This window comes from Mirounga angustirostris, unplaced genomic scaffold (assembly GCF_029215605.1).
Source record: "Mirounga angustirostris isolate CCGP_5_RB_7025 unplaced genomic scaffold, mMirAng1.0.hap1 SCAF_1, whole genome shotgun sequence".
Lineage (NCBI taxonomy): Eukaryota > Metazoa > Chordata > Mammalia > Carnivora > Phocidae > Mirounga > Mirounga angustirostris.
The window spans coordinates 70,455,295-70,475,196 of NW_026991709.1; the positions used below are offsets into that span (position 1 = coordinate 70,455,295).

Sequence of the window (19,902 nt, forward strand, 5' to 3'; positions counted from 1 at the left end):
AGTAAGAGACATACAACTCAATAAAAAAATGAGCTGGAGATCTGAGTAAACACTTTAACAAAAGAGATAGTATAAAAGCACGTGAAAAGATGCTCAAATCAAAAACTATAACTTGTAAGTTTTAAACATGCTATTTACTGCACATTAACTATACTTCATAAAGCTATAACTTTTTTTTTAAGATTTCATTTTATTTTAGACAGAGAGAGAGACAACGCCCGAGAGAGCCCACGGGGGGAGGAGCAGAGGGGGAGGGAAAAAAAAAGGGAGAAAGAATCCCAAGCAAACTCTGTGCTAAGCAGGAAGCCCGATACAGGGCTTGATCTCAGGATCCCAAGATCATGACCTGAGCCGAAACCAAGAGTCAAACGCTTAACCGACTGAGCCACCCAGGTGCCCCTATAACTTTTTTTAAATAAAATAAACTTACGGCTAACTTATCACACACACAAAAGCAAACAGATGTGCCTATACGACATGTAATGGCTTAGACTGACTACAGATAGTAACACTGTGTACCATGTAGGTTGATTTTGAAGAATGACACTATTATGGACACTACTAATTTCCTATATCACATTCAGTCTTCTTTGCCTCCTTAACAGAACCTCAACTGTATTTGTCCAAGGACATGTGTCCAGCTAAAGTAAGCAGAATTCTTATCTGTAGCTGTTTACTTTTGTATAGAGGCACTACCCCCTTCTTCCTTGTCCATGCTTGGATATAATGCCTGGGAGCACAGCATCTATACTGTGAACATGAGAACAAAAAGCCAATACTAAGGATAAAGGAGGGGGTGGGGGCAAGAGGAGGAATCTGGTTCCTTGATGACATCCACAGGAGTCATGTCCTAGACTGCCTATGTCAACTTCTTGTTGAGAGAAGAGATGTCTTCCTTGTTTAAGTCATTATTTGTGGGTGTTTCTCTTGCACACAGTTGATCCGTATTTGTAACATTCAGAGAATTTAGTATCAGAAGTGGGGTCTGAGGTACTAGTTACCCCAATCACCTCTATGTATTTGTCCAATGTTATGGTCCCACTCTCCCACTAAAAGCCTTACTTTTGTAAAAGACCTGGTGAAGTTGTAAACTCAGTTTATGTTATTGTAATTCAGCAACTCAAAAGCCCAGTCTCTGGTTTTTGAGAGTAACAGCCTTATGACTACAAAGGATAAGAAACTCTCTGGGTTTTTTATGCCTTAAAAAAGAATTCTACTTAAGTAAAACTTCTCTGGGTAATGAGAAAAGCAAACCAAACCAAAACAAAATACAAAACAAAAACCCCCAAAATACTGCATCTATAGATAAAGATGAAACAATGTTTTTGTTCTGCAGTACTATGTCTACCTAAATAAAACTGCTCTAAGGGGGGAAAAAAAAGAATTCTATACCACTCCTTGGCAAGCACCCATAGCATTTTGTGCCTGTGGGTACTTTATTCTAGGTGATAACTTAAGGAACTGTGTTTCACAGATGCATGATATGGACTGCTCAAGTCATATCCTCTGAAACGAATTTTATTCTCACTGCCATCAAACCCAAATAGCTCCTACAACCAAATGTGAGATTCCCATATCTTTGAAGCTCTCTTACAGGACACTAATCTTGATTCCAATTATCAAACAGGTCTGCCTCATAATAGCATATTATAGAAATTACATATAGAAATAATCTGAGTGGGCCAGAGAGCCAAGCCCCAAAGCTATATAACCAATAATAATGCCCAGCTATACCACCATGAAAGCTGTCTAGGAAAAATACCATTTCCACTGGCAGTGCTGCCCCTGAAGGAGTGGATTCCTCTGTCACTGGGCTTGCCACAGCAGTCGTCCTGTCCACTGCTACATGTTCACATTGTTTACTTCTAAATCCGGTCTCAGGTCACATGCCCGTACCCTAACTGCAAGGGAGACTGGGAATACGAATCTTGTAATTTCACTGAGAAGACTGAACCCTAATGTGGGAAATTATCCAAATATAAGGAGGGTGTCTAAGGTGCTGTGAAACTGTAACTGTCCAAAACTTACGTTATTATATTTACTCAAAACATTTTACACAAGACATTCATATACAATTACACTTAACTGCCCATCACCACTTCTCAGTCATACTTACTGAACGGGCACATTTTTTGGGGGGACTGCTAGAAAGTCCATCCAGTTGCCCATGTTCACCCAGAAATCCTGTCACTTGATCCAAGAAAGAAGATACATCTAATTGGTGCCACTCTACTAGCTTCTGACCTAAAAATTAAAAATGAGGATATATAATAAAATTAATTCTGAATATTCTCATTAAATATTTCTTTGGCACATGCATAATTAAAATTTGTATGGGAACATACATGCCACCCATCAGCATAAGTTACATACTGTCTTCATAAACTAGAGGATACGTTAATTATAACCAACCTAAGAGACTCCGAGCCATCATGACAGGGGCAGCTACTTTATCTGCTGGTATCGCTTATTGCCATTTAAGAAAAAGAGATTCAGACAAAGCAGTATCTATATGAAGCTCAATTAAAATAATAAAATTAGCTCTATCCCCTGCTTCTCTGGTGGGATTACAACCAGTAATTGAACAATCAATATTTTAATGATAGAAAACCTAAGGGGATCCCTTATAAAAGGACAAGAAAGATAAACAACTATTCTTTGAAAGGACAGAACTGTACAAAAATATAAAATACTACCATCTCCCAAAGTTACCAGAAACAGACTCTTAAATACATACTTCACAGATATTTAAACATTTCAAGGGCATGAACAAAAACCCTTTATCTAAATTATTACAAATAATTCTGAAACTGGATCCAAGTCCAATAGTAAAGATCAATTATTGAGAAAACTGAAAGATAAATGAGAGGTTAAAGACTGTAAGCTGACATAAATCTTACCTGTCCGTGGATCCAGGATGGAAACATAGGGGAAATCCCCCAGCTTATAAAACTGTATGTATCTCTGACCTTCCTCACTGTCATGATAAACCTGTTAAATCATTGATATTATAAAAAAGGTCAGCTTCTAACCTTTGGTATATATAAGAATCTTATTCCTACATTAAATAGAAAATGAAAGTTATCTGGTGTGAATTTCCTCAACTTCCTGCCCTCAATCCCTCTGGAAACTTACAGAAACATAAAATCTGTTCTTCCTCCCTTCCCAGTCTATTGCCCTTCCTGCTTATCTGTCCATCTGTCATTCCTCTCAAACATATACATCTTAATAAATCACAATATATTAAGATTATATGGCTCCAGTGCCTAGCATAGTGCTAGACAAAGAGATAACCAATCAACAGGTGCTGAATAAAAGAGTACCATTCAGAAAAATCATACTGAATTTAGGGGCCTGCAACACATGAAAAGGCAAATTAATAACATTAATAGCATAACTTGCATTGGGAAAATAATTAAGTTCATTCAGAAGTTTTTATTTTCAGTTAATTTTTCATAAAATAAAAAATCAGAGCAAGGTCATCTAACTTTAGCTTGATAATTTATATAAAAAGTAATTACAGCCAGCAAGACCCTAAGTGACAAGTCTAAGGACATACAGATGGGAGTATCAAACTCAAGCTAAAATCCAGGCCTTAGGCAAATGTTTTTCCATTACTCCAAGAACTTCTACATCTGCACTGTCAATTACAGTAGCCACCAGAACATGTATCATATTGAAGTACCTGAAATGTGGCTTGTCTGATACTGCTAAGTATAAAATACACACCAAATCTTAAAGACTTAACACCAACAAAAACCCTTGATATTTTAATACTAATTATATATATATATATTTATATTTATAGAGTGAATTTTAAAAATATATTAAAATTAATTCCACTTATTTCTTTTGACCTTTTTAAATGTGGCTACTAGAAAACTCTAAATTACTTATGTGGCTCATGTTATATTTCTCCCGAACAGTGTAGTTGTACATTCTATCAAAATATATAAACTCTTCTGAGATATGAGTATTATATGCTTTACATGGCATGGTTCTTTCTTCCTCCTTCCCCTAGGAGTTCTTCATTGCTGCCCTTATTTTCACTTGTCCTTACTATTTCAGCCATTAGGTGGTTTTATTTTTTCATATGTCACAATTTAACTGTTATTAATTTTTCCCCATTTTATAACCTAATGCTTCCTCCCCAACATCCCATACTACAAAAGTAAAATACCACAAAAATTTTGATTAACTCTCCATCTCACCTGCCAGAAAATGAAATGTTCCCGGATAATATTCTTCACAGCTTCATTGCTCCATACATCACGGTTGAGGCACTGGCATGCAAAGTCTTGTACATTCTGAATGTTTATCATTAGCCACTTATTTTGCATCTGGCCGCACTCTTTGGCCTGCAAGAGTAAAGTAACATAACATTTGTTAGAATCACTTTCTACTTGTAACTGATGTTTCAGAATTCAGAAGCTGTCTTCATATAAATACTAAGTTTTTTCCTCAAGTACAACATCTAGAGTTTTCAGTGTCTATACAGCATTTACATTAATTTGCATATTTGTATATAATTATACTGTCCATTTTCAAGCATTCTTCAAATTTAAATTATCTGCTTTTCATTTATACACTGTTACTTATTTAATGGCTAAATTTCTACTGTACAATTAAACATCTTGACCTAAAAAAGACTCCACAAACAAGGTCAACAAGTCATATAATGTTATCATATTGTCTCTTCTGATCCCTATCCATAAATATCTCCCCTTTTAAACAGATATAAGCAGTATGTATTACTTTGTTGTTTTCTTCTCAATATTTCCATACATGCATATACATACTTCAAAATGTGTTTCCAATACACAGTTCCAAATACCATTTTCATCCCAATTATCAGGCACGTGCTATTTTACAGAATCACCCTAAACACTTCAGTAAGAGCTGCCGAGGGTGTCTTCTCTTAAGGTTGTTATTCCTAAAGGTGGATTTCGAAACCTGAGATCACAGGATCACAGAATATTTCAGAATGATCTCCAAGACTCCCCAGTGTATGGTACAAATATCAATCATGAGTGTGCACTTTTTGTTTCACAGTTCCTCATCACCACAAAGACCTAAGAAATAATGCCAAATAGGAAAAGAATAGCAGGAAGGCAAATAAGCAAATGCTACCTCAAACCTCTACATAAGAACTGAAATGAAAGGCATAGTTTTGAATAATTTTGCCCTGGAATAATATTCTTTTCCTATGAGTTTGACATGGGAAAATCTTAACGATCAATTAACTTAGATTAATGACATCTGAAGAACATAAACATTTCAAAAGTATTATAAGATGTAAAACTAAGATTATCTTCTCTATTAAGGCTTACACAATCTTGCAAATACTGTTATCCTATTTTTTTGTATAAACCCCCCAGAGAAAATAATTTTCTAATATTCGCTACTTATTCCACAAGTGAAAACCCAAGTTCTAAAAAGAAGTATCCATGTATTGAGCCAGGAAGCTGTATTTAACTGGTCAAAGCCTTATTTTAAAGTATAGTATAATAAAGAATCTTATTATATAAATATAATAAAATACCTCCTTGCACCTAGGAAGTAAGAGTGCTCCACTTAACTTCCTTACCTATAGCATTCACATAGATTTAATAAATGGGTGGTAAGTAATTATACTGTCTTAACTGAAGAAAAGTATTTGAGGGATACCTGGGTGGGTTAAGCACCCAACTCAGTAGGTTAAGCACCCAACTGTTGATTTTTGGCTCAGGTCATGATCTCAGGGCTGTGAGACTGAGCCCCGCATTGGGCTCCATGCTGAGTGTGAAGCCTGCTTAAGATTCTCTCTCCCTCTTCCCCCCCATGTGCTCTCTCTCTCCCTCTCTAAAAAGAAAAAAAAGGAAAGAAAAGAGAAGAAAAGTAAAGTATTTAAGAATAAAGGAAAAATTTTCAATTAGCAATAATTGCGCCTCGGATAAACCTCACTGGCTACGATATTGCCACTGTGCAAAGCTTGAGAATAAAGGAAAAAATTAACACACATTCTAGAGAGACAGATTGGAGAGAACATATCCCTTTAATAGGATAAATTTACGTGTCTGCCTCAAATACAAAGACTAAGGAAATAGGAACAAGGAAAACAAGGAAAAAAATGTGTAGCACCAAAAATAATAAAAGTTCAGAGCTTAGGGGTGCCTGGGGTCACTCAGTTGGCTAAGTGGCTGACTCTTGATTTTGGCTCAGGTCATGATCTCAAGGTCATGAGGTCAACCCCCCCTTCCACCCGCCAGTGGGCTCCACGCTCAGCAGGGAGTCTGCTAGTCCCTCTCTCTCCCTTCTGCCCCTCCCCCACTCTATCTCTGTAAAATAAATACATAAAATCTTTTAAAAAATAAAGTCCAGGGGCGCCTGGGTGGCTCAGTCGTTAAGCGTCTGCCTTTGGCTCAGGTCATGATCCCAGGGTCCTGGGATCGAGTCCCACATCGGGCTCCCTACTCGGCAGGAAGCCTGCTTCTCCCTCTCCCACTCCCCCTGCTTGTGTTCCTGCTCTCGCTGTCTCTCTCTCTGTCAAATAAATAAATTAAGTCTTTAAAAAAATAAAAAAATAAAAAAAATAAAAATAAAAATAAAAAATAAAGTCCAAATTCAAAAATGATGCAGAATCATTTGTTTTCTGTGTTTAAAAAATTCGTTTATTAACATTCATGCTTTCATTAATTCAGATTCATTTATGCAACAGACACTGAGAACCTACAATGTTTCAGGTACAGTTACAGATGCTGGCTTATAGCAATTACCAAAACACAAAAATCCCTGCCTTCATGAAGCTTACATTGGGGGGCAAAACCTTATACCAGCAAAAACACCTGAAGATCTGGGATACCTGGGTCACTCAGTTAAGTGTCTGCCTTTGGCTCAGGTCATGATCCCAGGGTCCTGGAATCAAGGTCTTCATCGGGCTCCCCACTCAGTGGGGAGCCTGCTTCTCCCTCTGCCACTCTCTTGCTTTCTCTCTCCCTCTCTCTCTGACAAATAAATAAATAAAATATTTTTTATTTTGTTTTTTTTTTTTTTGTTTTTTTGTTTTTTTTTTAAGATTTTATTTATTTATTTGAGAGAGAATGAGAGACAGAGAGCATGAGAGGAAGGAGGGTCAGAGGGAGAAGCAGACCCCCCGCTGAGCAGGGAGCCCGATGCGGGACTCGATCCCGGGACTCCAGGATCATGACCCGAGCCGAAGGCAGTCGCCCAACCAACTGAGCCACCCAGGCGCCCAATAAAATATTTTTTAAAAACCAAAAAAACCACCTGAAGATCTATTAAGAAATTATTGCTAGAAGGAAGGAGCCAAAGAAGATACAAATTTCATGCAAAGGAACAATGTCTGGACAAGAGGTAAGAGTCTTAACACAATCTCACTAAGTATACAAATTATATGAGTCAAGGACTAGAGGTGAGAGTGGACCATGGGACAATAATGAATCTTCCCTCTTGGAATCTATTAGGCTGTTCTGAGTCAATATTCCAAAGCCATTACAGGGAGACCCAAGGGCAAGTGTGGCTACACCAAACAGAGAGGTATGTGATGGGATTTATCATGACAAGTGGTAACAGTAAAGACTAACCTCTCTCTCAGTCCCAGACAGGTCAGGAAAGTACAAAAAGTAAGGATGTAGAAGAAAAATAATTTTGTTCAATAACAAATATATAGCCACAAAGCTAAAAGGGAAATATTAAAATATGCACAGTACTTTCTTATGGAAATGTTAATTACTTTCACCCACATTTATAGCAAGTACTTTTGAAATTAATAAAGTACTCTTAGTGATTAGGACTAGGTGCATGTGTAACTGAACAACAATTTTAACAAATAAATATGCATTTATTAAAATAAGGAATATCAAGAAAATTGTTTGGATTCTTTCTGTACAATATACTCCAGATTATGCCATTCATTCAATCATTTAATGAAAATTTAATGAGTGCCAACTATTGCCAGAAACTCTTCCAGGCACTGTGGAACGGTAAATAAAACAAAGTCCCAGGGCGCCTGAGTGGCTCAGTGGTTAAGCGTCTGCCTTTGGCTCAGGTCATGATCCCAGGGTCCTGGGATTGAGCCCCCCATCAGGCTCCCTGCTCAGTGAGAACCCTGCTTCTCCCGCTCCCACTCCCCCTCCTTGTGTTCCCTCTCTCCCTGTGTCTCTTTCTGTCAAATAAATAAATAAAATCTTAAAAAAAAAGAATAAATAAAACAAAGTCCCTGTGTTCACGGAACTTAAGGGCTAAATGGAGAAATAAGAAAACCTAAGGGGCGCCTAGGTGGGTGGCTCAGTTGGTTGAGCATCCGACTCTTGATCTCAGCTCAGATCTTGATCTCAGGGTTGTGAGTTCAAGACCTGCAATGGGCTCCATGCTGGATGTGGAGCCTACTTGAAGAAAAAAAAAAAAGAAAAGAAAACCTAAGAAATGTTCCACTGCCCAGGTCAGATCATTCATCCTAAGTGCTTTGCTCACTCAGCTCCAACCACATTGGTTTTCTTGGCTGTATCCGAACTAGGCCTAGGTCTTTCCCGTACCAGTTCCTTTACATTTAACTGTTTTGTCTACTCTTCCCCTGGACCTTTATGATTCACACTCCCTCATTCCATTCAGGTTTCTATCAAATCTCATCCTTTCTTAATCTTCCCTCATCTTCCTACCTAAAATAGTTCTGGGGCACCTGGGTGGCTCAGTCGGTTAAGTGTCTGCCTTCAGCTCAGGTCATGATACCAAAGTCCCAGGCTCGAGTCCCACATCAGGCTCCCTGCTCAGTGGGGCATCTGCTTCTCCTTCTGACCCTCCCGCCCCCCCACCCCCAGCCTCATGTGTGCTCTCTCAAATAAATAAAATCTTTAAAAATAAAATAAAATAGTTCTGTCCCCTCACAATTATAAACATATGTGAAATTTATGAAATCAACCTTGCTTTCAATTTACCGGTAAGAACACTTGTGCTTAATGGCCCCAAACAAACAAAAAATAACCCTCTATCTCCTTCCCTTATTCTATTTTACTCTTTCTCCCAGCAGCTACTGTAACCTGAAATTTCTTCTCTCTCTCCCTCTCCTTCCCACTCTCTCTATATATACATATCAAACATGCATATAAAATACATGCATGTTATATATTGTTTATTGTATGTTTCTCCCTCTAGATTATAAACTCTTTGACAGCAAGAACTTTGTGTAGTTTGTTATCCGCTTATAAGTACCAAATACCCATTTTCCCCTTCTCCCTCTTAGTAACAGAGCCTCCAACTTTTTGCTAAGCATCTGGATTTCCTAGTGTCTCTTGCAGCTAGGTTTGGCCATGTTGTCAAGTTCTGGTTAATGGGATATGAGCAGAAGTGATGATGAACAACTTTTAGGTCGTGCCTTTTTTTTTTTTTTTTAAAGATTTTATTTATTTACTTTTGAGAGAGACAGAGAGAGAGTGAGCACGAGCGGGGGAGAGGGGCAGAGGGAGAAGCAGACTCCCTACTGAGCAGGGAGCCCGATGCCACACTCGATCCCAGAACCCCGGGATCATGACCTAAGCTGAAGGCAGTTTAACTGACTGAGCCACAGGAGGCACCCTAAGTTGTGCCTTTAAAGGGAAAAAGTGTGCCCTTCTCAACCCCTTCCCTCCATGCTGGTTGGAAAGCAAACAAGGTGGTAAGCCATCTTGACTCATATGAAGAGAAGCAAGCAAGACCTAGGGAATAGCAGTGCAAGACAGAAAAAACCACACTTCTAATAACTTTATGTAGCAGAACCACTCTAACAGTCTGGACTTCTATCTTATTTAAGCTACTGTCTGCTTTATTCCTAGTGTCTCTCTCATATGCAGTCAAATCTTTAGCCCAACAAATATAATCCCCATTACCTAGCATAAGGCCTTGTAATTCAAGGCTTCAATAGTTACTGAGTAAACAAGTGAATTAATCAGTCTCTCATGTGGTTAGCATGAACCACAACACTTGAACATACTCTACTTCTAGTTACACTTGTCCAGTTTCTAAACCTGTCAAACTGTGGCTCAAATCTATATCTAAGATGGTGCCCAAACCTATGGGCCCTGCCTGAGCACCAGAGTGTTCCTCTAATTTTCAATATTCACTTTCCTAATCTTCAATGACTTAATTCTGCATATTACCTCCCTAATTTTTATAAAACTAATATACATCCTTAGTCATAATTAAATGCCTACCTTTTGTTAAGTATTTGTCATTTGTAGATTTATAAACAATGAAGTTTGAAGTTTAGTATTATCAGTGAATAAATGGATTGCTGTGAATAATACAGGTCATGAAATACAAAGAATATAACTTAACAAAATAAATCAAAAAAGATTCACATTTTCCCTCAAAGAACAAGCAGCAGAGTAACTGCTTTTATGAACCCAAAGTGATCAAATTAAATCAAGCTCAGTTACTTCATTAAGCCCTAGAGCAACTCAGAAGCTACTAAAAAATGGAAAACCTGGCAAAACAAACACAGATCCTTTTTGTCTTTCATACTGCTGCTATTCTCTCTCAATGGCTGAATTATCACCAGAACAGCAAAAAGGATAGGCAGCTGCCATATTTAGATCACCAGGCCAAGAAAAAGAAAACATCTTTGAGCTGACTAATGAATATCAAAGACTCTCAACTCTAGTCTCATTTACATGACAAAAAGAAATGCTTGGGGCTTCTGGGTGGCTCAGTGGGTTAAGTGTCTGCCTTAGGCTCAGGTCGTGGTCTGGGGTCCTAGGGTGGAGCCTTGCCCTGCCAGGGGCTCCTCGCTCAGTGAGGAGCCTGCTTCTCCCTCTGCCTGCCCTTCCCCCTGCTTGTGCTCTGTCTCTACCTCAAATAGGTGAATAAAATCTTAAAAATATAAAAAAGGAAGAAAGAAAAGAGAAGAGAAGCTAAGCTAAGCTAAGTTTATTTGGTCAAATCATTATCATCTGGATTTTCTGTTACATGTTGCCAAACACTTTCAGGTTTTACAATTCAGAAAATTAAAACTGAAGAACAGACTTAGTTAAATTTTTAATCCTCAGTATTTCATTTAGGCTACTCTAAGAGTATGTCAAAGTACAAAATCTTTTAAAAAACAATCATAATTCACTTCCAAATATGCAGCTACAAACATCATTTTTCTGAGTACTGATTGGCCTACTTTATGCTAACAGGTAAGACCTGAAATTTAAGTAATTTACATCTATGGAAATGCTATTCTGACTCAAAAGAGCATTAACATGCTAGTTAACACACAAAAGCAACTGTTTTAACACTTCAACAGAATATTTAAAATCCTAACCAAACTCATTCATTTAACAGATACTATGCTTCTGTAAAATACTAGAAACTGGGGGCACCTGGGTGGGTCAGTCGGTTAGGCGTCTGCCTTTGGCTCGAGGGGCGGGGAGTGTCCCTGTTCAGCCAGAGTCTGCTTTTGCTCTCCCTCTGCCCCTCCCCCCCAGCTCCTACTTTCTTTCTAATAAATAAAATCTTTAAAAAAAAATCCCAGAAACTGGGTCCCAAGGATTACCAAAATAAAAAGAAACATGTTACCCCTGCCCTCATTACACTTAAAATTTACCAGACAATCAAGTAAACCTGCTCTGGAAAGCTTTTCTTTGGCTTTAGCCAAATTAAAACCAAAAAACTGAAGGAGAATATCTTCTGCAACTACATAGATACTTTTTTTTTTTTAAAGATTTTATTTATTTATTCATGAGAGAGAGAGAGAGAGAGGCAGAGGGAGAAGCAGGCTCCCAAGGAGCAGAGAGCCCGATGCGGGACTCGATCCCAGGACCCTGGGATCATGACCTGAGCTGAAGGCAGATGCTTAACCATCTGAGCCACCCAGGCGCCCCATAGATATTCTTTTAAAATACAACAGGATCCCCATAAAAATATGGGCAAAAGATACCTACAATTCACAAATCGCCAATAAACACAGGCACACTCTTCTCAGTAGTAATCAAAGAAACACAAACTGAAAAAATTAAGATTTTTTTTTTTCAAAACTACCAAATGGCAAAGATTCTTTTTTTTTTTTAAAGATTTATTTATTTGACAGAGAGAGACACAGCAAGAGAGGGAACACAAGCAGGGGGAGTGGGAGAGGGAGAAGCAGGCCTCCCGTGGAGCAGGGAGCCCAATGTGGGGCTCGATCCCAGGACTCTGGGATCACGACCCGAGCTGAAGGCAGACGCCCAACGACTGAGCCACCAGGTGCCCCCCAAATGGCAAAGATTCTAAAGTGATATCACACAAGGATAATGAAAGGATTTTATGAAACAATCTCATATACTGCTGGTAGAAATATAAATCAATGCAACCTTTTAGCTATTTCATACTTGTGTCATACTTACTAAGATGACAATTCTCTATATTCTGGAAACTTTTTTGTTCTTAGAAAGAAAAAAATGGCATTGAAAATGCAAAAGGATTCATAGCTAAGGCTTACAATTTCCAGCAACTTACTGTTTCAAAGCTGCCTTTATGCATCAAATCAATGGGTGGCCGGAAGAGATCTGCAAGGGTAGTTAGTTTCTTATCTATTGCTCCTCCATTTCTTAATTCCTGTTCTTGCCGAACTGCAACACAGGAGGATAGGAAAGTTTCAGTTAGCCAGAAAATAAAAGCCATGAATCTCAAAATATAAACATGCATCAAATGCAAGAATTACTGAACAATGTGCCTGACCTCATGCAAATGCAAATATCTAATGCTGATTCTGAAAAACACACAAAGCATGGTGGGGAGGGAGTCTTAAGACTTAGTGGTGCTCTCAATCCAAATGTAAGGACAAAAGCTGAAAATTACAGTAGAGTCACCTAATCAAAATATTTCCTTCTCATATTCCAAGCGAACTTGAGCACAGGAGAAAAGTTTCATCTCCATTTACCCAGTTCTGAAAGTAAGCCTAATATCTCTGTTGTTTCTACCTACACTGCCAATCTTTAAAGATTCTGGCAGTGAAAGAGAAGGACCACCTGTTGTCACCTTCTCCTGGAAGGGTACAGACTTCCCTGGATGACCTGAATCAGTTTGGGTTCCCCTCTTCAACTCTCTCCAAAGTTACAAGACCTACCTGTGCTGCAATGAGCTCATTATAAATCAACTACAAAATCAAGCATGGTCCAACAGTTTTCCATATATTCTCTAAACAACTTTCCTTTTTTTAAAGATTCCATTGCTAAATCACCACTAAAGCCTCTAAAAGTATAAGGCCAAGAATCTCATTCTAGCTTATTCCACAGAAAGATACACATCTATTCCAAACAACTATAGCCAAAAGGTTAAGAGTGGCTGCTTTGGGTGGTATGGCTTTTTCCTCTTCTATTTTTCAATCCCCTACAATAACCATTTTCATTGTGGTCATTCCTTTAAACTGACAGATACCAGGATTTCTTTTTTTCCACCAATTATTCATTTATTGTTTTAAAGTACAGTTGACATACAATATTCTTTTAGTTTCAGGTGTACAACATAGTGATTCAATAATTATATGCATTACAAAATGCTCACTGTTAAATGTAGTTACCCTTTGTCACCATACAAGTTATTACAGTATTAAGTGACTATATTCCCAATGTTGTAGCTTTCATCACTGTGACTTATTTTATAACTGGAAGTTTATACCTCTTAATCCCCTTCATCTATTTCCCTTATCCTCCCACTCCCCTCTGGCAACAACCAATTTATTCTCTGTATTTAGGAATCTCTTTTTCACTTGTTTGTTCATTTGTTTTGTTTTTTAGATTCCACATATACATGCAATCATACGATATTTTATTTGTCTTTGTCTTTGATTTATTTCACTTAGCATAATAACCTCAAGGACCATAATGTTGCTGTGAATGGCAAGGTTTCATTCTTTTTTGTGACTGAGTTAATATTGCACTGTGTACATAATACCACATCTTCTCTATCCATTCATCTATTGATGGACACTTAGGCTGCTTCCATAACTTGGCTACTGAAAATAATGTTGCAATAAACAAAGGGGTGCATATTTGTTTTCTTAGGATAAATACCCAAAATTATAATTATTGGGTCATATGGTATTGCTAGTTTTAATTTTAGAGGGAACCTCCATATTGTTTTCCATAGTGGTTGCAATCCCATCAACAGTGCACAAGAGTTCCTTATTCTCTACATCTTTGCCGACACTTCTTATTTCTTGTCTATTTCATACTAGCCATTCTGACTGATGTGAGGTGAGATGTCAGGATCTTGAGGGAAACCATCTTTTTCTTTTATTATAGTCAGCATTTAAGTGCTCATTCAAAAGCTAATTAACTTTGTAAATTACCAGATTTCTTACATTTCTCCATCACCCATTTTTTTTTTTTAAATTAAAAGTTTGCTTTCGGGGCGCCTGGGTGGCTCAGTCATTGAGCGTCTGCCTCCGGCTCGGGTTGTGATCCCAGGGTCCTGGGATCGAGCCCCGCATAGGTCTCCCTGCTCAGCAGGAAGCCTGCTTCTCCCTCTCCCACTCCCCCTGCTTGTGTTCGCTCTCTCACTGTGTCTCTCTCGGTCAAAATAAATAAATAAAATCTTTTAAAAAAAAAGTTTGCTTTATTTTTCTGTTGAATCAAGTATTAGCCCCCAGTTTACAGTTTTTTTATGCCTTCCAAACAGTAGCACAGTTAATATCACCTTATCAACAGCCAAATAATAAATCAAATTAGTCCCAGTGGGTATATCCACATCTAGATTGTTCGGGTGGTCAGGAACTCTTGTTTGCTTTAGCTTTTAGTTCTTGGTTTTATCTCCAAATACGAAAGAGCTGAGAAGCTTCTGCTACCCCCACAAAGAAATTAACAGCAAAGAGACTCCAGTTTTTTGGGATAATTACAAGTGAGTATCTAGACCAAATAAACCCTGAGGCCATCAAAACAGCAGACTGAGCTGTGCGGAGCTTCTCTGCAGGTCTGGCCAGGTCAGCCAATCCAGCAAACACCAACCCCCATTTCATAATTGGAGCCCCCCAAAAAACTGTTTTGGGACCTGCCGGGTGGTTGTACAACGGCCTCAATTTCTCCAGCAGCAGGAGCTCCACTTTATTGAGGACCCAGTGGTAGGTGGCCCGAAGGCCCCGGGCACCAGCGGCTGACATCTCTGCGGACAAGTTAGTTGTGGGCGGTCGAGTGGGAGAGTGGCCGAGTGCTCCTCCCACCAGGTAAGCAGGAGCCCAGAAAAGATTGAGGGGGCGGAGGCTCTGTGACCTCCATCACTCTTAATATTCTTCTATCACCAGTTAGGTTAGCATTTGGAACAATTTAGCATAAGGGGAAGTTAGTAACAATCACAGACTGAATTCATAATTTCCTTTTACAATAAGGTGACTCCTCAAAGTAATTAGGCTTGATATTAATCATCTTTTTCTTTTAAGAAAAACTATATAAACCAGGATCCTGATCTCTAGGGGAGCAGTTGGGTGCTTTTCCATTTTGTGGTTTTCTATGTGGGAGGAAGAGAGGGGAGGAGAAAATGGAGAATGAAGAAGCGAGAGAGATATAATAAACTGGTACAAGATACTTACTAGTTTCAGTCTGAAAATCTCGGAAACCATCAAATATTGAACGTGCAGGCCGTCGTCTTTTAGGAGCTTTAGGGGAAAAAAATAGAAATGATACAAAAATTTAAACCTTAATTTTGAAATGGTTCTAAAAACTTCCCTATCTGTAAGTATTTCTTGTTTTAAAACAAGAAACAAGGGAACACTCATAGATTTATAAAGGTGTCCTTCAAAAAATAAAATATTTAAACCATGAGAGATGATGGACTCTGAAAAACAAACTGAGGGTTCTAGAGGAGAGGGGGGTGGGAGGATGGGTTAGCCTGGTGATGGGTATTAAAGAGGGCACGTTCTGCATGGAGCACTGGGTGTTATACGCAAATAATGAATCACGGAAAACTACATCAAAAACTAATGATGTAATGTATGGTGATTAACATAACATAATAAAAAAAATGAAAAAAAAATATTTAAAAATCTTCAAGTCATTCATATAAAATTAAGTCAACCATGTTCAGCCCAACCATTCTGTTTTACAAATAAGAAAATTAAGGCCCAATTAAGAGACTTAACCAAACTTGTGTAAAAGATAAGAACAAAGAAGATTTTAAGGATGACTCCCCATGGTGGTGAAGCTACATACATGCTGCAAATATCTAATTCAGGTTAGCCTAACGGATCTGACTATCTTTTGGTGTAACACCTGAGTGAGTACCTACCTTCTAAACCATATTTACGAAAACTTCTTAGTCAATGGATACACATGTAGAATTATAAACACCAAAAATATTTTTAATTTTGCAAGAAAAATTTTTCCACAGTTACACAATGGGTTAGTGAGAGAAAAGTACACAGAACCAAGATCTTCTGATACCCAGTATAGTATCTATTACACAATCCTTAAGTATTTTATAAAGTCTAGAAAGCAATAATAAAAATGTTATCTTCCTATATGTATATGTTCAGATCATTTGCCAGATCATTTATATACATTACAATAAACAAGGACATTTAACAATTCCTTCAATATGGGTAACAGTTATTAAATTGGCTTATGGCATGCCTGGCCAGCATGTAAACAGAAGAATGCTTCATGTTAATAAATGATGAATAGCAGTAAGATTAGGAAGTATCAAGTCCCCACCCCATGTCAAAGCATCTTTCCCAAAAGTCTGTGTATGCCATTATATAAGATAATTCTTTCTATCCAAGAACAATTAAGTAAAAAGCAAAACAAAATGCAGAACCATATATTTAAAAAATCTCATTTTTGTTTGAAGTATCATCTGTATATAATTTATGCACATTTGTGTATTTATATTAAAGAATCACAATATTATCTCAAGGAAGAGATTTGATTTAAAAGGAAAAAGAAACTTCCATGTTTTAGTTCTATATTGAATTTTATTTATATTTATTTAAACTGAAAATTTTTAAATTTAAATATTTCATTATTTTCTCCTCCCTTCCTCTTTCCCTCCTTTCCTTTATAAAGCAGCAGCAAGGAATGTTATTCTTTCCAATCTTGTAACTATTTTTAATCAAGAGTTCCTATTTCAAATGTATAGGTTTCTAGTAGGAACAATATGGCCTCTCAAATAATGCCTTCTTAAAACTCTTTAGCAGATACTTTTAACCATAACAATTAAGAAAGTAAGGATATCTGATGATAAGGCACAGAATGGCTGCCTAAACAGAGTATATGATTATTGGGGAGGTAGTACACAAAAGGTAACTTTCTTCTACTTTGAAATTGCCAAAGGCAGGCCACTCAATATTCTACATTATTTCACACACACCACCCACTTTCTTCCCACTTTAGCCCTTCTATATCAGGCATCTGATCTCCTGGGAGTCTCCTACTTCCTCTTTTGCTAGCTTTGGATTCAACCCCTTTTACTTCTTGGGCTCATAACCTGCTCCCATTTGTTTCCTCCTTATTTATGCTAAGTCTAACCAAGAACTTCTCCTCAGGCCACACACAACACCTCTAGTCCTAGGACCATTATTATAGGCATACCCTCAGAGATAATGTATTGTTTGGTTCCAGACTACCACAATAAAGCAAATATCACATTAAGACGAGTCAAATGAATTTCTGAGTTTCCCAGTGCATATAAAAGTTATGTTTACACAAAGTTTACCACTGAATAATACAGATTTGAACTGCACGGGTCTACTTATATGTGGGAATTTTTCAATAAATACAGTACAGTACTGCAAATGTGTTTTCTCTTCCTTATGATTTTAGTAACATTTTTTTCCAACTTACTTTATTGTTAAGAATACAGTATATAATACATATAATATACAAAATATGCGTTCATTGACTGTTTACGTTATGGTAAGGCTTCCAGTCAACTGCAGATTACTAGTTAAGTTTTGGAGCAGGCGGGGGGAGAACGGGGGAGGTCAAAAATTATATGCAGATTTCAACAGCTTGGGGGTCAGCTCCCCTAACCCCTGAGTTGTTCAAGGGACAACTGTATACTGTAGCCCATTATGTGTGCAATAGTACTATGTCTAAAAAAATGTACACATTTGGGGCACCTGGGTGGCTCAGTCGTTAAGTGTCTGCCTTCAGCTCAGGTCATGATCCCAGAGTCCTGGAATCGAGCCCCACATCGGTCTCCCTCCTTGGCAGGAAGCCTGCTTCTCCCTCTCCCACTCCCCCTGCTTGTGTTCCCTCTCTCGCTGTATCTCTCTCTGTCAAATAAATAAATAAAATCTTAAAAAAAAAATTACACATTAATTAAAAATATTTTATTGCTAAAAAATGCTAACCATCATTGGAGTTTTCAGCAAGTTGTAATCTTTTTGCTGGTGGAGGGCCCTGCCTCTATGTTGATGGCTGCTGACTGATCGTGGTGGTAGTTGCTGAAGTTGGAGTGGCTGTGGCAACTTCTTAAGATAATGAAGTTGGCTGCATTAATTGACTCTTCTTTTCACAAATGATTTCTCTGTAGCATACAATGTTGTTTAATAGCATTTTACCCACAGTAGAACTTCTTTCAAAATTGGAGTCAACCAAGCGGCACCTGGGCTGGCTCAGTTGGTGGAGCATGTGACTCTTAATCTTGGGGTTGTGAGTTAGAGCCCCACAGTGGGTACAGAGATTATTTTTAAAATAAATAAATATTAAAAAAACAAATTGGAGTCAATCCTCTCAAACCTTGCTGCTGCTTTATCAACTAAGTTTATGTAATATTGTAAATCCTTTGTTGTCATTTCAACAATCTTCACAGCATTTTTACCATGAGTAGATTCCATCTCAAGAAACCATTTTCTTTGCTCATCCATAAGAAGCGACTCCGCATCCATTTAAATTTTATCAAGAGACTGCAGTAATTCAGTTACATCTTCAGGCTCTACTTATAATTCTAGTTCTCTTGCTATTTCTACCCACATCTGCACTCACTTCCTCCACTGAAGTCTTGAACCCTCAAAGTCATCCATGAGGGTTGGAATCAACTTCTTCCAAACTCCTGTTAATGATGTTATTTTGAGGGGCGCCTGGGTGGCTCAGTCAGTTAAGCAGCTGCCTTCGGCTCAGGTCATGATCCCAGCGTCCTGGGATCGAGCCCCGCATTGGGCTCCTTGCTCAGCGGGGAGCCTGCTTCTCCCTCTCCCTCTGCCTGCCTGCTGTTCCCCCTGCTTGTGCTCTCTCTCTCTCTGTCAAATAAATAAATAAAAAGTCTTAAAAAAAAAAAAAAAAGATTTCAACCCCTTCCCATGAATTGTGAATGTTCTTAATGGCATCTAGAATGGTGAATCCTTTCTAGGTTTTCAATTTACACTGCCCAGATCCATCAAAAGAATCACTATCTATGGTAACTATTGCTTAACAAGATGTATTTCTTTAATAATAAGACTTGAAAATAAAAATTTCTCTTTAATCCATGGGCTACAGAATGGATGCTGTGTTAGCAGACATGAAAACAACATTAATCTTGTTGGACAATAACATCAGAGCTCTTAGATAACCAGGTATGTTGTCACTGAACAGTCCTATTTTGAAAAGAATCTTTTTTCTAAGCAGTAGGCTTCCACAGTTGGCTTAAAATATTCAGTAAACCATGTTGTAAACAGATGTGCTGCCATCCAGGTTTTGTTGTTTCATTTATAGGACTCAGGCAGGGCAGATTTAGCATAATGCTTAAGGGCTCTAGGATTTTCAGAATGGTAAATGAGCATCAGCTTCAACTTCAAGTCACCAGCTGCATTAGCCCCTAACAAGAGAGCCAGCCTGTCCTTTGAAGATTTGAAGCATTGACTTCTCCTCTCTAGCTTTGGAAGTCCAAGACAGCATCTTCTTCCAATAGAAGGTTGTTTTGTCTACATTGAAAAATCTGAGCTAGATCTTCCGGATAACTTGCTGCAGTTTCTATATCAGCACTTTCTATTTCACT

General features: G+C 38.1%; 2 protein-coding genes and 1 pseudogene across 2 annotated transcripts in view; all 3 read right to left on the reverse strand.

The window, feature by feature from the left end:
* Window positions 1-19,902, reverse strand: part of UBXN7 (UBX domain protein 7) — a 58,864-nt gene that overhangs the window by 11,825 nt on the left and 27,137 nt on the right. The window contains exons 4-8 of the mRNA XM_045903084.3: window positions 15,518-15,583; window positions 12,451-12,563; window positions 4,212-4,358; window positions 2,901-2,991; window positions 2,117-2,244 (exon numbers count right to left, since the gene is read on the reverse strand). Of these exons, the coding sequence (XP_045759040.1) occupies window positions 2,117-2,244; window positions 2,901-2,991; window positions 4,212-4,358; window positions 12,451-12,563; window positions 15,518-15,583 (545 nt within the window). The remainder of the gene's footprint in view (window positions 1-2,116; window positions 2,245-2,900; window positions 2,992-4,211; window positions 4,359-12,450; window positions 12,564-15,517; window positions 15,584-19,902) is intronic.
* Window positions 5,890-5,972, reverse strand: LOC123834926 (U4 spliceosomal RNA; annotated as a pseudogene).
* Window positions 12,570-15,505, reverse strand: LOC123863484 (mitochondrial pyruvate carrier 2-like). The gene has a single exon (XM_054504251.2). The coding sequence runs from the start codon at window positions 15,089-15,091 to the stop codon at window positions 14,741-14,743; it is 351 nt and encodes a 116-aa protein (XP_054360226.1). The 5' UTR covers window positions 15,092-15,505; the 3' UTR covers window positions 12,570-14,740.